General features: G+C 41.7%; 1 protein-coding gene across 4 annotated transcripts in view; it reads right to left on the bottom strand.

Moving 5' to 3' along the window:
* LAMA3 (laminin subunit alpha 3) overlaps positions 1–18114 on the bottom strand; it is a 106827-nt gene extending 88713 nt beyond the window's left edge. For all 4 annotated transcript variants that reach the window (XM_074549629.1, XM_074549638.1, XM_074549646.1 and 1 more), the window contains exons 1-4: positions 17689–18114; positions 11814–11966; positions 1218–1335; positions 480–598 (exon numbers count right to left, since the gene is read on the bottom strand). In XM_074549629.1, coding sequence (XP_074405730.1) covers positions 480–598; positions 1218–1335; positions 11814–11966; positions 17689–17943 — 645 coding nt within the window. In that variant the 5' untranslated portion in view covers positions 17944–18114. The remainder of the gene's footprint in view (positions 1–479; positions 599–1217; positions 1336–11813; positions 11967–17688) is intronic.
* Positions 18115–19918: the final 1804 nt, after the last annotated feature.

Below are 19918 nucleotides of genomic sequence, written 5' to 3'. Positions count from 1 at the left end.
GCTAAAATCAAAGCAATGTTCCCAAAATACTTTTATTATATTATAAACCTGTAGCTTTTATGTATAAATATATATAAATAAACGTTTTTAAATTTTTTTAACAGCTACTATTTCTTGAATGATAAATATCTGTTTCAACAGCCTTCACTAACATGAGCAATTCTGTACCAAGTATTGCCATGCTTATTGGAAGAACTCAGAAAATGCAGTCAACAGCTTCAAATGCACATGGCTATATTGAGGTACATAAATGATGATAAATATCAAATATCAGGTTTCCCTGAGCAGCTCCTACCCCCATAGCGAATGGTGAAAATTAGGAGGAGTCAGGTCATGCTCCCAAAATCTCACTGAGGTTTAGGTTATGGACTTCCTGATAGAGATTCAAGCAGTCATAACTAAAAAATTACTTCCAACAAACTTCTGAAACCAGTGATGTTTGCTTCCAGCATCACACACGCTTTCCTGAAAGCACCTACCTCTCCATTTTCAAGAGGCAGAATGCGAGAGTACTCGGTGGTGCACAGGACATCGCTGTCCCTCCTCACGGGAAGATTTGCCTCCTTTCCAAAGCGCTCCAAGCAATCTGCTCTCGAGTCTAGTCATGCAAGAACAAAATTCATTTTATATAAAATAGGCCCTATTGTTCTAATTTAAAATAGCAGACAGGTACCCCCTATGCTTTCAGGTAAATTCTCCCAGTAATAGAGTAATAATGGTGATCGTGTCGCACAGCAGAGTAACAGACAGTCCTCAAAACAATAATCTCCCTTCCTAAGCAATTCAGTGGTGCCTGACAAGACATGGCACAGTATTTCTCATATCATCACCAGAAAAAAAATCTATATAGCTACTACAATACAAATACTGCATTTGTATTTCACTTTGATTTTTGCAAGAAACTCCAGGGTCCCAAGGGATGAAGGACACCGAAGTTCTGACATTCCCAAAAAACAAGAGAAACAAAACAAATCAGAAATTTCTAAAAAAGTGAAAAATATTCATGTGCTGAGTTACACTTTCAAAATACCATACTCATACACTCCTACCACTAATTTATTGTGGGTAAATAAGAAAAGATAAACATATTTAACATTCACTGTCTTCTCTGCAGGTGAAATCCTCAGCAAGCCCCATGGTTTGATTTTGCTGCTACTGAGGAAATTATTAAAGAAACCTGTTCCCAAAAGACTAGTGACACAAGGATTAATACTTACAAGCAAAATATTGCCAGGGAGTATAAGTTTTTCCAAAGTCCACCGATCTTTCCAAGACCCAGAGATCAGGACGAGGAGAATTTGCAAACTTGATAAGGATATATGCAACATGGAAGAGCTGGTGACAGAATATACATAGATATTGTCAGGAGCTTTTTTTTAACTCTATAAAAGTACAGCAATAATAAACTAATGCAAATTGACACTTTTTCTGTAGTGCACAGGGAGAAGGTTATTCTCTGCAGTTTCATTCCCACTAAAATCAGAGGCCAGATTCTCAGCTGGCTACTTCACCTGTCAATGTGTTCAAGAGCCTTAAGACACCTGCAAAGGTGCCATCTCTGACATTTCAGAACAGGTCTGATTGCTTGGGTGTGTTAAGGGTACAGTACTCAACCTGGAAAAGTTGTATCACTCAACTAAGCTGCTTTTGCAGCACCCTGGGATATTTGTGATGCATTCCAAGCACGTAATTGTGCTTGTAGCTAAAGCCTATCAAAATCATGGAAGAGAAAATGCAAACACCCTTTACATTGGGACTCCTTTGGTTGATAATAATCCCAGCCACCCACTCCCTCATATTAAGATTATTTCCAGATGAATTTGCTACTTGACAGACCTTCCAAGCAATGGAATCAAGCTACTCCAGAGTTTGTGGCGATCAAATAGCACGGGGAGATATTTGTAACTGGTAGCTCATTCAGTGTCTGAAACAGCTCAAAGAGCTCCATCAGCTCAAGGTTTCCAAGGCCAAGAGTTTCATCTGGCTTCCTTAGGTGCTCATTGTGTATCACACAGAGGGCTCCCAAACACTAGAGGAGAAATGGGTCTTACAAGACAGGAAGTCTTACTGTAAGTGTCTTGGGATAGTCCACAGTCTATCTAAAAACCAGGACATCAATAAAAATTACCTTTACAGAAAAAGCTAAACACAGATTGATTCTAAGGGTCATTTAAAAATTAAACTATGACATGGATGGAGCTGTCAATAAAAGCGAACCAATACTGAGGTACACTCAATATTAAAGTGAAGCTGCACTGGAATTTCCCCCTCAACAACCTCAACTGAGAACCATCTGCTGGCAGGAGATTCTCACTTTGATGGGGGAGACTGCAGTCAGCAGTTTGTCAAGTAACTGCTCCCAGAGCCCTCACATCAAATACACCCAAGCAGTTTATCTTTGCTCATACCTCATAAATGTCATAACCCTGAAGCTAAGACTTTGCAAAGTTTATTAGACTCCAAACCACAAGTGCATACAAGCTCTCAACCATGAACTCAGAGCAGCATCTTTTGGCATGCCTGGCCCATTCAGCTGTCAGGCAGGAACAATTCAACAGCTGTCACACCAACTGGGACCACCAAGAGGCAAATGCAAATGGCAAATAATGCAGTGCAACAGATACCTGGAAATACTTGTCCCTAACCAGCTCTGCACATGACAATCCCATGGCTACATGCAGCCTCCATCCTCACACATCTATTTCAGACATCAGCTTCTGAATACCTGTATACTGTATTCACAGTAGAAAGTAAAACTTCAAGGAGAAATGGGAGGAATTCAGGCACTTCATGGAGCATGTTCTCATGATAGTAACTCACATCTCAGAAGAAAAAAAGTGAAATTTTTTTTGTTGTGCATTCATTTATGTAGCATTTACAACTACTTTCCAGGGCAAGCCCCTTTTATACACACACACACCAAGGCATCACTGCAGCAGGTATTGCACTTTGCAACCCATTTCAGAAACTTTTGCTTTGCTGAATGATGCTAACTTAGATCAGTGCAGAGAGAACCAGGAGGAAAATAACCCAACTTTTCTGTTAGTGCTGAAATTTAACCTGCTACTTAACATAGTCTGAAAAGCACCAGCTGTACCTCCAGAGATATTAAATTAGCAAAGAGACATTATCTCCATAGGAGAAATTACTTACTAGACAACAACACTGAGCAGAGTAAGTGGCAGCCATTCTGTTGACAGAGCCATGGCAAAACCCAGACCTATGACTGCACAGGTGGAGCAATGCCCTCAAAATGCTGATGGAAAGCCTGATTTTAGCCATTGGCAGAAATAGGTGAATACTCTGGGGACGGTGGCAAGATTTGCTCTTACTGAGTTTCTGATACCCTTTGTCTGAGTAACTTCTGCCACTTCACTGTTAAGTTTCAGAGTAGATGTATCAGCCACACAAACATTACATGTCATCTGGTATGGCCACTCAGTGCAAAGATTAGTATTATTCGAGGAAAGCATAATAGTTCTGAAACTCCTAATAAAAAAATGTGCTTCATGTTCTCACTTTTGGTCAGCTGAATCTCTCAAGGGACATTTGCCTGTTCAAACCAGGTTTTCACTAGCAATTAATACATTGTCTTTCTTCCTCTGCATCTTAAGATCCTTGGAAGTCCCATTTGACATGCATGTTAGCAAGTGCTGATAACACTCTGTATGTTCACTGATACAGATTTAACAAACACAAGTGGTTTAGAAAGTTCAAGAGGAAATAAAGGAAGCATATAGACAATGTCCTGCCTTTTCCAGGGCTCCACTGCTTGTAGTCACATTGTGGAGTATTTACAACAGTGACCTTATACCTACTCTTCAGAAATGTGTACTGTATCAGGAGCTCTGCAAGTCAGCCAATGCTTAAAGAACTGCCACCCAGCACCACTCCTTGCATATTTCCATGCAAATAAAACTGGAGGGGAAAAACAGAAGTATGGCAACTTCACAGTACTGTTGTACATGAAAACCTTGTATTCATTTGCACGATGCTCTCCTTCCACCTCTGATTTTGAAACACTGCTCAGGTCTGCACAGGCACATTCAGAAATGGAAAAGGGACAGGTCAGATAAATATTAAATTAGTGTCAGTTAATGACAACATATCACCAAAACATAGTCACCATGCCTATCATCTGTCCTGCTTCTGACTTTACATGAGTGCCTATGATCTGGTTTTGGCCTGGATCAAGGATGTAGAATGGCACTTGAACTTCTAAATTTCCACTAAGATTAAATACTGACCAAGCTGATGGATGGTCTCTCTCCAGATCTGATGAGACAACAACAGAAGAAAAATAATCCTTGGGTTAGCAAATAAATCCTATCTGAAGATAAAAGAGTAACCTTGCTGACATAAGACCTAGAAAAGCAACCATTAAAGCCAATTTTAATCACATATTCTAAACTGGCATTTCAATACTTTAAATCTTAATCCTGACCTAAGACCTACCCTGAAAAAAAGGCAAACTAAGCTGAAAGCAATGTTTTCCTTCAGCCATTTAGTTCTGCGAAAAAAAAGAAAGTGCCTTAATTTTTGGAATAAAAGTTTATTTGGTTGCTTTTAAGCCAAATTTGTTTCATAAAAAACAACACTCTCAAAAGGACAGTTAAAACTGTAAGTCAGCATTTTGGTATAATTATATAATAGTAAAAATTTTCACAAAAAAATCCCAGAAGTATGTTTTAAGCAAAATTCTGACCATTTTCTTATTTGAATAAAGAACTGAATTTAAAAGTGGAAATGGCATTTTATTTCCAGTAATGGAAACAATGCACTCTGGAAATGCTTGTTCAAATGAGGACGTATTACTGCAGAGTCAAACATCATATCCTGCTGTAATCCAGCACCATAGGTCAAACATGATGGATTATCAACAGCTGGAATTTAATCAATTCCACATTGATGTGACCTTTATTTTGTTCACTCAGGTTTGTTCATATTTAAAATATTCTAGCAGCTGATGGCCTAAAGAATCACAAAAACCCAGAAAAAGTTTTTAAAAATCATCAAGTAGAATGAGCAAAATGCCCTCCTCATCTGAGAATGAAAATTAAAACTCAGTGTTATGCATTAACTGTATTACACTATAAAGAGAAAGATTTCTATAAAAGCTCTTTCAGGTGATCTTAAGATGATATTAAAAGAGATCATTGAAATTGATTGAGAGCTACATTGTACCATTAATGATATAACATTCATGATCTCTAACAGCATGCTCACTACTTATTTTAAACCACCAACAGGAAGAAAACTTCCTATTACCCACTGCATTTTCAAGATAATGCTAAAATTCTCAATAATATTAGTTTAAAATGTTTTCTCTATTTTCTCCTTAAAAGTTTAAACAACTCTTCACAAAGAGAAATTTCCAAGATTTTTTAAATCCTTGAAAGAATTAAAAATGGATAAAAGTTAGATATGAATATATAAAGGTATAGCATATTTCACTCCATTCCTGACACCATAAACGCAAACCAGGATACTAAAACACTGAAATGACTTGTTAGATGAGTGCTAGCACACATCTAACATAAACTAGCACAAAAGAAAAAAACCCACACTATGTTCCAAACAATCATGATGCTGTGCGTGTTGCTTCTGTAGGAAAAGACTTCTTCCTTTTTGGCTCATGAAGAATAAAAATGAAAATAAAAAGTCCTGGACTGTGGCAGTAGCAAGAATCTAACTAAATCCAGGTAGACCATCTATCTGAGGCATTCTGTAGATCTTTGGATGCATTTCAAAAAGATATCACAGCAATCTTTCTTCATTTAATTTGAATCTGTTTCCAGCAGGGTGAAATTTCCTCAGACTGTGTTTGGCAGATACAGCTGCACCACCAAAACTTCCCTCATGGTTTGGTTGTCGTTGTAGGTTTTGTCATTATCTTGAATAATGTGGTTGGTGTTGTAGATTGCTCAGAAGAGACAGAAATCCAATATGACTCAGTACAAAAATTAAACTTTTCAAAGGGAGGCTGATGCAGGAAACGGCTTCAAGGAGTGTGAACTGTGCTCAGCACCTGCTCCAGAACACACCTTAGTGCTACTGACTGCATAGGGTTGGTGTGTGCATGCCCACTGGTCTCTTGGTGTAATGAAGCCAAAAGGTCTTGAGCATTGTTTCCTCTCAGAGACCAAGCCACAAAAGCAGCTATCTGCTCAAATGAAATAAAAATCCTGCAAACTCTCGCTAAAATTAAAGGCTTTGATTTCCTGATGCTGCAAAGAGGGAAGCAGTCCTTTCATTCAAACATCTCAGTAGGACTTGAGGCACCCTGGCAGACCCAGGTACTGTATAAAGCACTCCTGACAGCCAGTATTTGTCAATTCCCCACCATGTATTTTGTAACATAAATGACAATACAAAAAAATGCCAACTAGAGAAAGAGGTGGGTCAGCAGTTCAGGAGTTGTCAGCTACTCTTCTGGGTATGTGGAAAAATAGCTGTAGCAGAGGGGCAGAGAAAATCATGTGTGGGTAGTACCTGAGAGGCATCAGACCTCCTGAGTGTGTTCCATGCAGCTTAACTGAGTGCACACAGACACAGCAATGACTGCACTGCACAAACAGTGACAGTGCCTACAGAGGCTCCCACTGCAGGCATGCTGAAGTCATTCTTTTTGGTCCAGCCTCCTAGCCTGGGGTGAAGAAGCCAGGAATAAGCACAGGATTTCCAATGCTGTTCAGTTATCCCTGGCTATGCTGCATTCACATTATGCTTTCTTTTAATCAGCCATTGATGCTGAAAAATGTCTTTAGTTAGATAAGTCAGTGTCTCTGAAAAGGCCTCATAGACACATCTGGAGATCTTTGTTCTGACCCAGTTGATGGCAGGACCAGAAGGAAGAAGCTCTCCCTATATAGCATGGGCTCTAGAAGGAAGAACTGCATCCAGAGACAAAATGATAGTCCTTTCTCCACATTCAACCAGTCTTTGGTCTTTTTGCCAAGGCTGCAGGCTGCTACATCAATGAGTCGCAATTGTTTTACTGAAAGTTCTCATGCAGCCACTTTTCCATTAGGATTTGGACAAAGACCAACTCAATGCTCATAATTATTTCTTACATATGGCCTATTTCTTCACAGAACACTGAAGCTATTGATATGGGAGACGATTTGTTGTATGATTCAGCCCTCAGTTGTCCAGAAGAAAAATGTCTCCTTAGGAGGGCTGCAGTCCAAAGTAGAAGGAACACAGTAGGACTGTCAACACTGGGAAGAAACCCAGGGAAGTGCAAAGGATTAGAGGCAACCAGCAGAGGTTCTGCTTTTACTATACTGGTTAAAACTGAACAACAGTTCAGTTGAACAACATATCACAAAATTAAAGTAACATAGGAATGAGCATAGAAAGGAAGAAGGGGGAAGTAGAAGTACAGACATGAAGGGAAGGAAGTGAGATCAGTGAGTGGGAACCAAGACCTTCCTAAAAGGATGCTGAAGAAAAGCCAAAGGAAGACAGAGTCAGAAAAGGAAAGGAGAACAAGACTTGTGAGGTTTTCTCCGGTATATTTTCAGAATAATATCAAATTAGTATCAGAAATGCATTTTAAAAGCACTGATGAGCAACTAATGCAAACACAAGGAAAAAATGCTGAGCCATTGAAAAGGTCCTTAATTAAAGTTTTAGAAAACATAACACCTTAACTACAACTTAAAGGAAAACATATGATCAAGAAAGAATGTATTTTAAGGTATTTCCCTTATTAAGGCTGGTAGCTCAATTCTGAATGACTTGCTTGTGGTGTAACCTACGAATAAATGAGACATGTATTAAATTAAATATGTGATCCAACTTTAGGATGATTCTATCAGACAGATGTTACTTCATCAAATGGAGTTATGTTACTCTAGAGTTCACAAATAGATGCACCGTCCTGTGGTTTGAGCCAAAAATCACAACGAACTTCAAAGCATACTGCTATGCAGCACGATCCCAAATCAGCTTCCTGCACAAACTGAAATACTCAGAACCAGAGTTCTCTAATACAAAGGAACACTTCTGTACTGTTAACATCCTCATTTTTGGGTATTGTAGGGACAGTATTGCACCTTCCCCAGGCTTACAAGTCCGTTTTCTCCCCAGTGTGAACCAAGACAGCAGAGGAGGGCTTGGTGCTGCTGTGGATTCAGAGCTGTGGAGGGGCTCTCATGTCCTAATCTGTAGGACTTCCCAGTGTTATTATAGAGGTTATGCAGTTTCAGGCTAGAGCTGGGTTTGATTTCAGGGTCAGCAACAATACAAAGTATTCAAAAGCCAAGCACAATGAGTGCAATGACTATTTTTGGGAGCACAGTTCAATGCAGTTTGTGATAAATCTCCCATCACCTTGAGAGTTTCTCCCTACAGAAGTGAGCACAGAACATTGTATTTTACAGAATTACGCTTAAATTAACTGTAACTTCAGAAACATTTTAAGTTACCACGTCAGTCTTTTTTAAGTTAAGAACAATTGGTTTTAGTTCTCAACAATTTAGCCAAAGCTTAATAATATTACAAGCAACAAATATTGTTTGTAAATCAAAGACATGCTACCAAATATAAAAGTTAGCCCTCTACCATATAAAAGCAACTCAGAAGATGTGCCAAACTGTGACGCTATTTACAAAATGTTTATTTGCTTTAACTGGTAGAAAACATAAAAGCATAAAGTCCTCCACAGGCCACATCACTTAGCTTATATTTATGGTTGAGTTGCCCTCCATCCCTAATAAAAGTACTAATTTGGACATTGCATTCCACTGTGTACTTTTAATTTACAACAGTGACTAACAGTATCACTACATAAAAACTATTCAACATATTAGTGCTCAAAATTCCACTGAGTCTGAGTCTTTCAGCATTATATTATTGCTAAAATGCACAGCAAAAATAAAAAAAATTATACATAACAAAAAGCAACAATAAAATATATGGGCTATACTTCTTTGAACTACTTTTTGTAGTTGGACATTTCTTTTTCATCATACGCTATCACGCTATCCTGAACTTTCATTTCTTCTGAAGAGGGAGTTCAGAAAAATACCTGAGGCAGTGTTACTGTAATATCTGCTGAGCATTAAGCAAGCCAAAGATGAGGACACACCTGTTGAAATTAGGCAATCCAAAGAGTCAGGGGAAGGGCAATGAAATTCAGTCAGACATACTGGATTCAGAAGTTTAAAAGCAGTTAAAAACTACATTGGGAAAACCATAACCAATTAGAGAATAACTGAGATTTCATTTGATCCAAATATTTCAAACAAGTCAGGAATAGCCACAGTGTAAGCAGGTATGTTAACAGAAAGGAGAGAGTGCCTCAGGGATCAACATTATAATTGTTATTCGGAAGGACTGTGATTGATTAGAAATGTAACTATAGTACAGAAAGTCAGAAAGGGAAGTAAAGCAGGGGGTTTGCTTTCAGGTTTTGCTTTTTCTCATATTATGAAGTACAGTAAAATGAGCATTCTTCTTGCAAACAGATTTAACAGCCTGAAGGCATTTTGACTTTCAAAATCGCCCAAGCCTTTGTGAAACAGAAGCAGCACCAGGTGGGTGTTCTGTTCCAACTTCACTGTAGTGAGCACTAAAACTTCCATCATGGTGCAGCTATTCAATAAAATATTGTTGTGTGACCATGGTAGGAGGCTCCATTGGGACTCTGCTCTCAATCATAAAGATATAATGGCAGGAATGCAGAAAATAAAAGCTTTTGACTTCACACTATGTCCTGCTTCCTCTAATTGTGGATGCTTGATGACCAGCTTACAGTCAGTCATTGCTTCCCTGCACGCATCTGTACATGTTTGTTGTGTTCTGTGCAACAAAAAACTTCTCCATTTTTTGTGTGCAGAAAAACGTAACTTGTATTAAAAAGAAACAAAACAAAAAAACCACACCAAAACAAAACAAAAAAAACAAACAAAAAAGGGCAAATAATTAGTGAGGAAAACTAAATCCCTGTTATCTTTTCTGTTCTGTATTTAGAAACACATCTGACTTTAAGATTTGTTTTTCCTTAAAACCCAAAACCTTCATCTCAGCTCAGTTTAGGGAGAATTGCACTCTGAAAAATTGTCTCTGTCAATTACTAAGAAAGCCTGCATCTTTAAGACACACCAAACACTTAATATTTAGGACCAGGAAATAAGGTAAGGTGAATTGGGATCTCAGTGCTTACCTGTTCACTTTTGTAGACTTTGTGACAGTACTTAATTTCTTCATTAGTAGTAGTATTGTGTGCTACTGTATAAATTTGGGAGTGAAAATACTAAGCAAAATGTCAAAAGTGAATCTCAAGTTTAAACAAATCCTGAGGTTAAGGTTTAACTGCATGAAAGCAGTTAAATGATGAAAGTCTGTGAAGTGGGGGGAAAAAAAATCATATGAATCTTACCAAACCCTCATGTATCCACCAGCTAAAATGATTCATTCCTGATCACAGGACATGGAGTGATTTTCACCTTTGCCTTTCATTACCTTCATTTCCAAGAAAGGGGATTCAGAGCCATCTTTCCAAGTAGTACCAGAGTATTGAGAAACACGCAATCTCACTCTAAGAAATCCTTTAACAACTACAGAAATCTTAGCACATAGCTGCTGGTGCCCAAGGAGTCCCATGAAAAGAGGACACTTAGCTCATATCCCTCCTCTCAAAGGAAGAAGTTTCCCAGAACTTTAACCAGCACATAAAAAGTAAGGTGTGTGTCAGGAGGTCCTCCAAGGAAGGTAACAAGTGCACAGCAGGAAAATAAGCTTAGTATGGCCTTTCTGCACTGCAGCTCTACTGGATACAGAAACACTGACTGAGGATATCCTCAAAATGAGAACCATTCCACCCACGGGAGGAACAAGAGTATTACAACACCATGTAAGACAAGATGTAAAATAAGTTGCACCTGAATCCCCAGCAAAATGGCAGTAAAGTCTCACAGACAAATACTTTCTTAGTTATCTCCCACCTTGCTGTCAACTAAACTGAAAGTCTACTCAAAAAATCCTGTCCTGTATAATCAGTCAATAAACAATTACTGCAGTCCAAAATACATATGCATGTGGATACATATATTTTGCAGGCCTACATATGTATTTATAAACATGTGTTTTCACATTGTGTGAACTTGCACAGTGTAACTAACTACACTGGATCAACACCCAATCATGGCAGCTGAGAATCCATCCCTGTGGCTTAAAAAACAGATACAGAGGCATCACTCTTAGCTACTTGCCTATTGCTTGCAGGGGAAATATGGGTGTTCTTGTTACTGTCTCATTACTAATTCATATTACACTGGTTTTGCTGTCCCTTCCCTTTTAGACCACCTTATCAGTATTCTTCTGTTTATCTTGAAGATCTTGCTGGATGACAGAGAAACCAGAAGGACCCCTGAGGCAAAAGCAGATTCCAAACATTATTCTCAAAATGCGTGCATGCACAGAGATCATGAAGCCTCTCTCTCTCTCTAAGCTCGTGGAAAAAGGGAATATTAAACAGAAGGTAGAGTTCGAGTTTCAACTGAGAGGTCCCCCATGCCACTGCAAATTAATGAGTTACAGTGTCTGTGAAAGAAAGTACACTATCACTACATCTGTATGACCATCAGGTGGTAAGAACCTCCATCATCAAAATTCCTAAAGGAAAACAATCACTTTATACAGTGTACAGTCACCTTGGTAAAATAATACAGAACATAAACCAGACAAAAAAGCTGGAAGTGACGTCAGGAAACAAAAATCACCAGCTCAAACATCTCTCCCAACTGCAAAGCATATGCACAAGTGCAAGAAATGATCACAGCTCACCCCATAGCTCAGGCACTCACCTGCCCCAGATCTAAGGTGACATTGACTTCGTTGTAGTTCAAGCCCATGGAAAGAGGGGGACTCTGCCACCAGCTCTCAGTGCCATCAATGGCATTGGTTATTGGGTGAGCTTTGCTGGGATCAGCAGCATTGCAGTAATCACAAAACTGGCCCTGAAACACAATCAATCAAAAACATGGTCTCAGACAACATCTTACACATTGATAGCACGTGGTTGTTAATGGAGATTCTCAACTAGGGTGTCGACTGAAAACGTGGGTAAATTTTGTTCCTTTATATACCATAATTTTTAATGTAGAGATTATTCCCCTAGTAATTAAATTACACACTGAAACACATTAACTTTTATGTTACAAACTAAAGCTTCAGAAATCTCAATAAGGGAACTACAGTAAATCTTTTATTAACTTATTGACATTTTGATGAAATTACCTATATTATTTCTACAGTGGTGTCTGCAGGAAATCTGCAGAAAATTAGTGAAATAAAGATTCTTAGAACTGGATTGGGAACAACAAACAAATTATCCTCGATTCTTCTAAAACACCATGAACACATATGCACATGCCTGGTATAAATAAAACCATAACAAAAAAGCTCTGTTACTTGGCTATAGGTTTGGTATTAGAATTTTATAACACTGTTTTCATTTTTTTCATGCCATTAAGATACATTCTGAATCCGAGTTTTCTAAACAATATGTACTGGTGGAAAATGCAACAGACTGTTCCCTTTAAAGAATGCCATTGTACCTTCATTTCAAGAAGTTACTGCCCAATTTCCAGTCCACAACTAAAGCCACAATCCAGAGATGCCCTTTGAGAGTCTCTTAAGCTCTTTGTACAATAATGATGAATCAACTTCAGGAAACTTAATTGTCTTTTGATTTCATGTCTTGGCTCACCCCACAAGCTATTTTTATCTCCAAGAAAACACATTTTACAGTCCACTAAGATTAGTGCTGAACTGCTGAAATTAGTTATTAAGGGACCTTTTCAGTGTCCCATTCACTTCTTTTTCCAACACTAGGTGGAGATAATCAGTGAAAATGCTAAACTGTGCCAGCTACAGATCTTTGTAGAAAAATAACATTTTCATTGAATGGCAGTACACCCCCCATGGTTACTTCAGTAGGACAGCTGCTTAATCCATCAGTCTGTGAATTGCTGACACTGTGTTGGACTTCTGTTTAAAAAAAAAGGGAATGGGGCAAATGTTACCTTGTAAACTAAGCACATGTTACCATCGAAAGCATGTGACAAATCTTTTGTTGTTTCCACAATATGCACTGCTGGGCATGAAGCACATTCCTACCTTTTAAGAATTAACAGACTCCTATATAAGTGCCATTGTTTTGTTTGTCAGACTAACCAGTGTAAAGTAACTGGAGCAATCATATTTGTCCACTTTTTACAGAGAAGTAACAGAAGAGCTCTCACACTCTTGCTGGGTGCAGTCTTGCAAGCTTGGTGAGTTCAAGATGTTTAGCAGAATTTATTTAACATCTACCATAGTTACGAACGGATTGGAAAATACTTAATCTATCTCATCAGATATGAATAAATCATCCTCTGCCTTTCAAATATGTCCACTGAATAGAAAATTGATGTTTGAAACTGAAATAGATGTTCACTGAATTGAATATTTCTGCATCAATAGCAGTGATTTCAGCATCTGCATCTAGCAGTAGTTCCACCCTTATCCTGCTCTTCCAGAAAGCTCAGAATATGATGCAGTTTCCAGAAGACATGGCTATCATTAGCACAGCTGATGCCAATCTGGCTGGGGGTTAACTCTTGACGATTCAGAGACACCAAATACTCACACACACGAGTTGGTTAACTACAGCTGGGGTCATGTTATAACACGATTCTCCTCCAGCTCTGTTAGAGAAGATGGTTTGGCTGACTTTAATACAAACTCCAATAGGGCAGATTCTGTCTGATTCGGGTGGTTTGCTGCAGCAGATACACATCAGCCCGTGTTAGCTACAGGCAACGCTGCCAGTTTCTGCAGCGATGACAAAGAACATCATGTCACTATCTGCAAAAATCCATACCCTGAGAAATCAATCTATGCACAGCAACTGCAGTAACTACCACATCAGAGCATCCTCCCTGACAAATGCATACCTGAGTTCTGACATATATGTTACAACAGGGCAAACTTCCCTAAATAGCTTTATAATGAGCTTGAAACCTAGTCTTTAGATCTAAATTACATTCACAAAGATCAGGCTGGAAGTACACAGGAAACAGTTGCTGTTACGGCAGTTTCAGCTCTGATCTGGAAACAACCTCAAAGAAAGGTTGAATGAGAAGAAAACAATGGGGAGTATTAAACACAAGAGTTTAATTTACATGCACTTATGTGATTTCAGTATACCAGATCACTTGATCTGAACCCAAGATACCATCTTTCTCTTTTTGGGCACATAATTCAAAGAATTTCATTGCAACAGCTGGAGTTTCAGTTATTTAAATTACATTCCAGCAACCCTGCCAACTAGGCAGCAAAACAAAAATTAAAGAAAAAAAATTATTGGACAGAGCAGCCTTCCTTCCTTCTCACTGGCAGTATCTCAGGCACATCGTGCTCTGCCTGGTTGTTACAGGACACGTCTCCATTCTAGTAGACTGAGCCTTGAAACTTAGTTTGATTTTGGCTGCAGTTCATAAGACAGGCAGGTGTGCATTTGCTGGTGACCTTGCTACCCTCCTTTCCCCTGCTTCTCCTGAGCAAAGGAGAGACCTGGAACGGCATGAAAGAGTTTGCTGAAATATGCTAGTGTGGACCAGGGACACACAGGGATGAAAATGTCTTGTCTGTAAGTTACAGAAAGTGACAACAATGAAGGATTTGTTCACTTTTTCATACCCAGCAGCTCTGTGCCACTGGCAGGGCAGGACAGGTATGCAGTTAGACTTTAACTCACGCCCGCACACCACTGCGGACAGACTGGCAGGCAAAACCAGGCATGCCACTTATCTATCAGCTGCTGAAATATTTTATACTGTTGTGCATTTCTTCACTCAACACTGTTCTCATTAAGCCATTTCCTACACGCCAGTGTGCTACATAAGGGAAACCCACCTCTTTCCACAGTGTATGTCCAGCACTGCCTTAAGAGCCTTGGCTGAGCAGCCCACTAAGGGAGCAGCCATCCCACTGACCACCTCTAAACAACATCCAAATGCTCCTTCTGGATTTGCTGGATATAACAGGCTTCATAAAAGACACATCACTAAATGACAAGCCAAATGAGAATAACCAATGGCAGACCAACGGAAATGATGCTGGGGCTGCTCTTGCTCTTTGCCTTATTTTCAGATAGCACTGGCAACAGAACTGTCTGCTCCCTTTGCCAGAAAGAGGATCACATTCTGCACCTCCTTTCCAATTTCCCTACTCATAGAGCAACTCCTGCAATCCAGCATTGTAGAGTCCAAAAGAGAGTGACTCACGTGTGCGGCATCACTTGAACTTGAACCAGCACAACACAGAGGCTATTACACCTATCGCTTTGTAAAAGCCACATGACCTTCCCTCACGACTCTCAAGAAACCCACTTGATTTTAAATTCCTGATTTTAAATCCTTCTATGTAAGCTCATGTTCTGTAAAAGTTTAATGCAATTCTCGCCAATTTTCCATGAAATAAGAAATACTGTTATTTACAGTGTCTTTGAACTTGAAAGGTGAAGTTGCTTGCAAATACACACATTGTGCATTTTCCATGTCTGGATTTGTCTGGATTTCCCTGGCCTTTTGAAAGACTTTCCAGCACTTCTTGAACCACAACAACTACTGGTAAACCACAGAAGCATTCATGTCATGTATCTCAATGGGGCTTTGTTAAAAGTGGAAAGAGATGCTGCAAGTATCTGTCCTTACACAAACGCTCTGAAAGGCACAACATGCTTCCTTGTGCCAGGGCTGAGCCATCAGTAGTCCTTCTGGGAACTTTATTTGGGCATGAACCATAACAGCCCTCTAACCCACGACCTGCAAGTCAAACTTTTAAGAAGAACAACTCCCCCCTTTATAGCCTCCCTCTTCCTTTACACAGCAAACCCTCATTTCCAGTTGAGTGTTAGCATATAAATGAAACAACTACAAAAACCATCAGAGGCAGCACGCAGGCTTCGTTCCGCTTGCTTGACAAGTTTATCTGATGTTTGCTTTGGCTGATTTTTATTGCCCTGTGATTTCTGATATTTCAAGGCATGTCAGTTTGAGATTTCATTGCAGCATTGGGCTGTAGGGAGTTGCTGAGAGATTGCTGGGTTTACAATTTACCTGCTGGCATGGTTGTTTCAGGCAACTTTAAACATGGGTGCTCCATTCAGTATGGAAGGATGGGAGCCTAAACTTTAGAGGTGTGTTAGAAACAGCAAACCAAGCAGTTTCCTGATCATCACAACCTTTTTTTTGTATCCTCAGTTTAAGCATGTAAAACATGTGTCCCAGTTTCCCTTCTGCTAGAAGTGCATACTACTCAGCCACCTCCAAAGTACTTTGAGCTTTTTTTATGACTGAATGCATTACAGAGATATAAGGTAATATAAAGAGAGAGAGATATAAGAAGATTTCATTGTGAGGCAGGGAATTATGGCAGAGGGAAGGAAGTCCAGAGCAAAGCACAGTGCTGTCTGTGGCTGCCAAGTGACCTGGAGGACAGGTTGCATGATGGTGTACGCTCCCTTCTGGCACATGGCAATACACATGCTGCACCTTCTTTGTCCTTTCCCCCTCTCTTGAGTGCCTACTCTCATTAAAAAATGAGAGGAACAGCTCTGTTATCCATTGCAACCCCTTCTGAAACCGTATCTTAAGAGTTATTTCACTATAAAACACACATAAGACTTTGAAACACTAGCTCTTCCTCCAAGATGCTAAGAATTTACTTGTATGCTTTCTGTATGGCCTAAAGTCAGACAGTGGACCTTTAAGCTTTCAAAATCCCTTTCAAATTGCAGTTTCTTTCTGGTTCTCCTCCCACCAAGAGAGAATACAATTAAAATAACTTTGGAAGGTCTGAGGCTTTAGGAAAGTCCCTTCTTTTAACAAAGCTCCGATCAAACAGATATCAAGCATCTACCACAGAAAAACAGTTTGGTGCATTTGTTACTCCTTCCTTATCCTCTAATGAATGTGGAAATACATGTTTCTTCCACAGGAAAGATATATCTCCATTAATCCTTTTTCAGAAGTTTTGCAGTTATCTTTCTTGTGACTGGCACAAAACGTGTGTAGTAATCTTGAGCTATGCTAGGAAAGAACAGCATGCTCCTTGCTGCCCTCTGCGCTTATACTCCCTGTCAGAGTCCCAAGAAGTCTCTGGCTCCCTCCCACAAGCAATGCAAGGCACAAACGATAAGCCTCACATTTAGCGCTTCCAAAACACCACAAAATACTTGACTAAAGCCAGATCTCTTTTTCCCACCGCCTGCAGAGAGATGCCCGCTGTCCAGTCGGCAGCTGCCAGCAAAGCCCCGTCCCATGCGCTCCCCCGGGCTGGCTGGTTTAACCCCGGTGATCTCGCTGCTCACCGCAGACCACGGCCACAAAACAGCGCCCCGGGGCACTCCAGGTGCCCGAGCAGCTCACACACGGCCGGCAGCAGCCGCACCCGTGCGATGTGTGCCTCCAGGAGGTGCCGGGACACCTGAGGGCAGGTGCGCTGTCCGCTTCCCCCCATCCCGCCCGGAGCCTCCCTGCCGGGGCTCCCGCCGGTGCACGCTCCCCTTGCCATGCCCGCGGCACACGCTCAGCCAGGAGGAAACGAGACCGCGCACAGCAGGGTCACATCAGACCCCCCCCCCCCCGCAAAAAGCCACACAGCCCCACACACGCCCCGGGGATGCCCGGTTACCTGGATGGCGCGTCCCAGCGGGGCGGCGGCAGGGCCCCCCACCAGCTTGCAGAAGAGCTGCGGCCGCCCGCCGCCGCCCGCCGCCTCGCCGCAGGTGGCCGTGGCCCAGATGCGGGCGGCCGCCGCCAGGTTGAAGTAGGGCGGGTGGAGGCTGAGCCCTGGCTGCGCCCCGCCGGGGCCCGGCTGCGCGGCGCCCAGGGCGAGCAGCGGCGGCAGCAGCGCCCACAGCAGCGCGGGGTCCGGCGGCGCGGCCATCCTGAGGCGGGCCCGGCCCTCGCCGCCCCGGGGGGCACTGCCGCGGCCGGGCGCGGGCGAGAGCAGGCAGGAGAAGGAACAGTGACTGAGACGGAGAAGGAGCGGGAGCAGGCTGGGGGCTGTCTGCACCTCTCTCGCGTTCTGTCTGCGCTGCGCGGTGCGGACTGGGGCGGGACGAGGCGCAGCCCCGTCCCCCGGGGCGTGCGGTGCCCTGGACGGGGCGGGACGGGACGGGACGGGACGGGGGAAGGGTCTCCGGGATGGCGGGATTGCCCCTGGTGTGTGCCCGAGCGCCCAGCTCCGCGGGCATGCCCAGAGGTGCCGCCCCGGCTGAACTGGAGCGCTCTGAGCCTCCCGTTCCCCGGTGAGTGCGCGGGTCAGTATTCGTGACAGACCGAGAAGAGGTCTCGGAGCATGCCACCCTCATAATCTGCCCACAACAGGTTACACTGGTGATGCCCCATTGCTGGGAGCGTTCAAAGCCAGGCTGGATGGGGCCCTGAGCGTCCTCCTAGTGGGAGGTCACCCTGCCCAGGTCAGGGGGGGCTTGGAAAACTAGATGATCATTAAGGTTTCTTCCAACCCAAACCATTCTGATTCACTGATAACCCCTGACCTGCCATGTCACATACAGGGAGTAAAGTTAAGGTGTCCAAGCTTTCTCCACGAGCAGGGACATCCCCCCACAAGGAGATGAATCTCCACACCAGGTATGCCCTGCTGCTCTCTGCAGGGCCTCAATGAGACCCTGTGTGAAATCACAGAAATGACAGCTCCTCTTGCTGTCTTCATTGCTCTGAGGCTGCTGGAAACCCTGCAGTCTGGGCCACCCTCCTGCAATGCACAGTCAGTGCTCGCAGCTCCTTGTGAAATGGGTGTTCCTGCTCATCCAGGGCAGACAATGAGTCTCCTGTCTTTTTGGAGCTGTTTAGCACAGACTTTGGATAACACAGGAGCTGGGGGGTGGGGGGGAAGGCTGGGGAGGGAGAAGGAGGCCTAAGAATCATGTCATCTGCACCAGGATTTGCACTGATTAATGACATTGCTATCCTAAGTTTCATACCTATTCACATTTCCAATCCTACACATGCTCACACATCCAGTGTTCATTCCTCTTAAAACAATTTGAGGGATTCAGACAAAAGATATGGGTAGATACAAGTGCTTACAATAGTTTAAGAGTGATTCATGTGAGTTGCAAAGCATTTCATAACTTTCTGAAAGCTTTGCTACATGCCACTGAGCAGTGGCAAGAGAGATCCCTGGTGTACTGTTTCAGGAAAGACCAGCCTCAAGCTATTGATTTTACCTACAAGAAGATCTCACCACCCTTGTTTGTTTGGCCATGCCTTTAGTACACCATAGAGACGTATCTCTGGGAGATGATTTTTGTGTCCTCCATAATAAAAGTTGACTTTCATAAATGTAGCATGCTGTCAACTCACATGTTGGATTTCAAAAATTCTTTTCTCTTCTACAGCACCTTAAAAATATTCCCCTTTTCTAACTGTGACTTCTTATTGCATATGTACATAATTTCACTTCATCAAATAGATTGCGCTTCATATGAAATATGAGAGGTTTGAACATAAACAAATGTTCCAATAACCAAAATCCTGTGGTATCAGATAGGACAGCCACTGGTCATTTCAAACTATTTACTGAAAAACAGTTACATTCCAAGTATATCCTGGAGCATGTCACTTTTTACAAACGGAGATCTGGAAGTATCTGATGGAAGTCCAGAGCAAGCAGGCTTAGAAAGGCCTGCCCACTTTTTTGGGTGGTTCAGGTAAGGAACCAAGCTCCAGGAGATCTTTAGCAATCTCACTTTTAAGAGGAGATTCTTATGAGCTGTTTGGTGGGCTGCTCACAAGGGATGTCCATTCTCAAAAAGAGAGCATTGATTTATTGGTAAGCATCACATGAGAAAACACATCTTACACGAGCAAGGACCTACTGGTTTAGTAAAATA

This window comes from Zonotrichia albicollis, chromosome 1 (genome assembly GCF_047830755.1).
Source record: "Zonotrichia albicollis isolate bZonAlb1 chromosome 1, bZonAlb1.hap1, whole genome shotgun sequence".
NCBI classification, from domain to species: domain Eukaryota; kingdom Metazoa; phylum Chordata; class Aves; order Passeriformes; family Passerellidae; genus Zonotrichia; species Zonotrichia albicollis.
The sequence above is the reverse complement of the archived record's forward strand: the minus strand, read 5'-3'. Positions and strand labels throughout refer to the sequence as shown.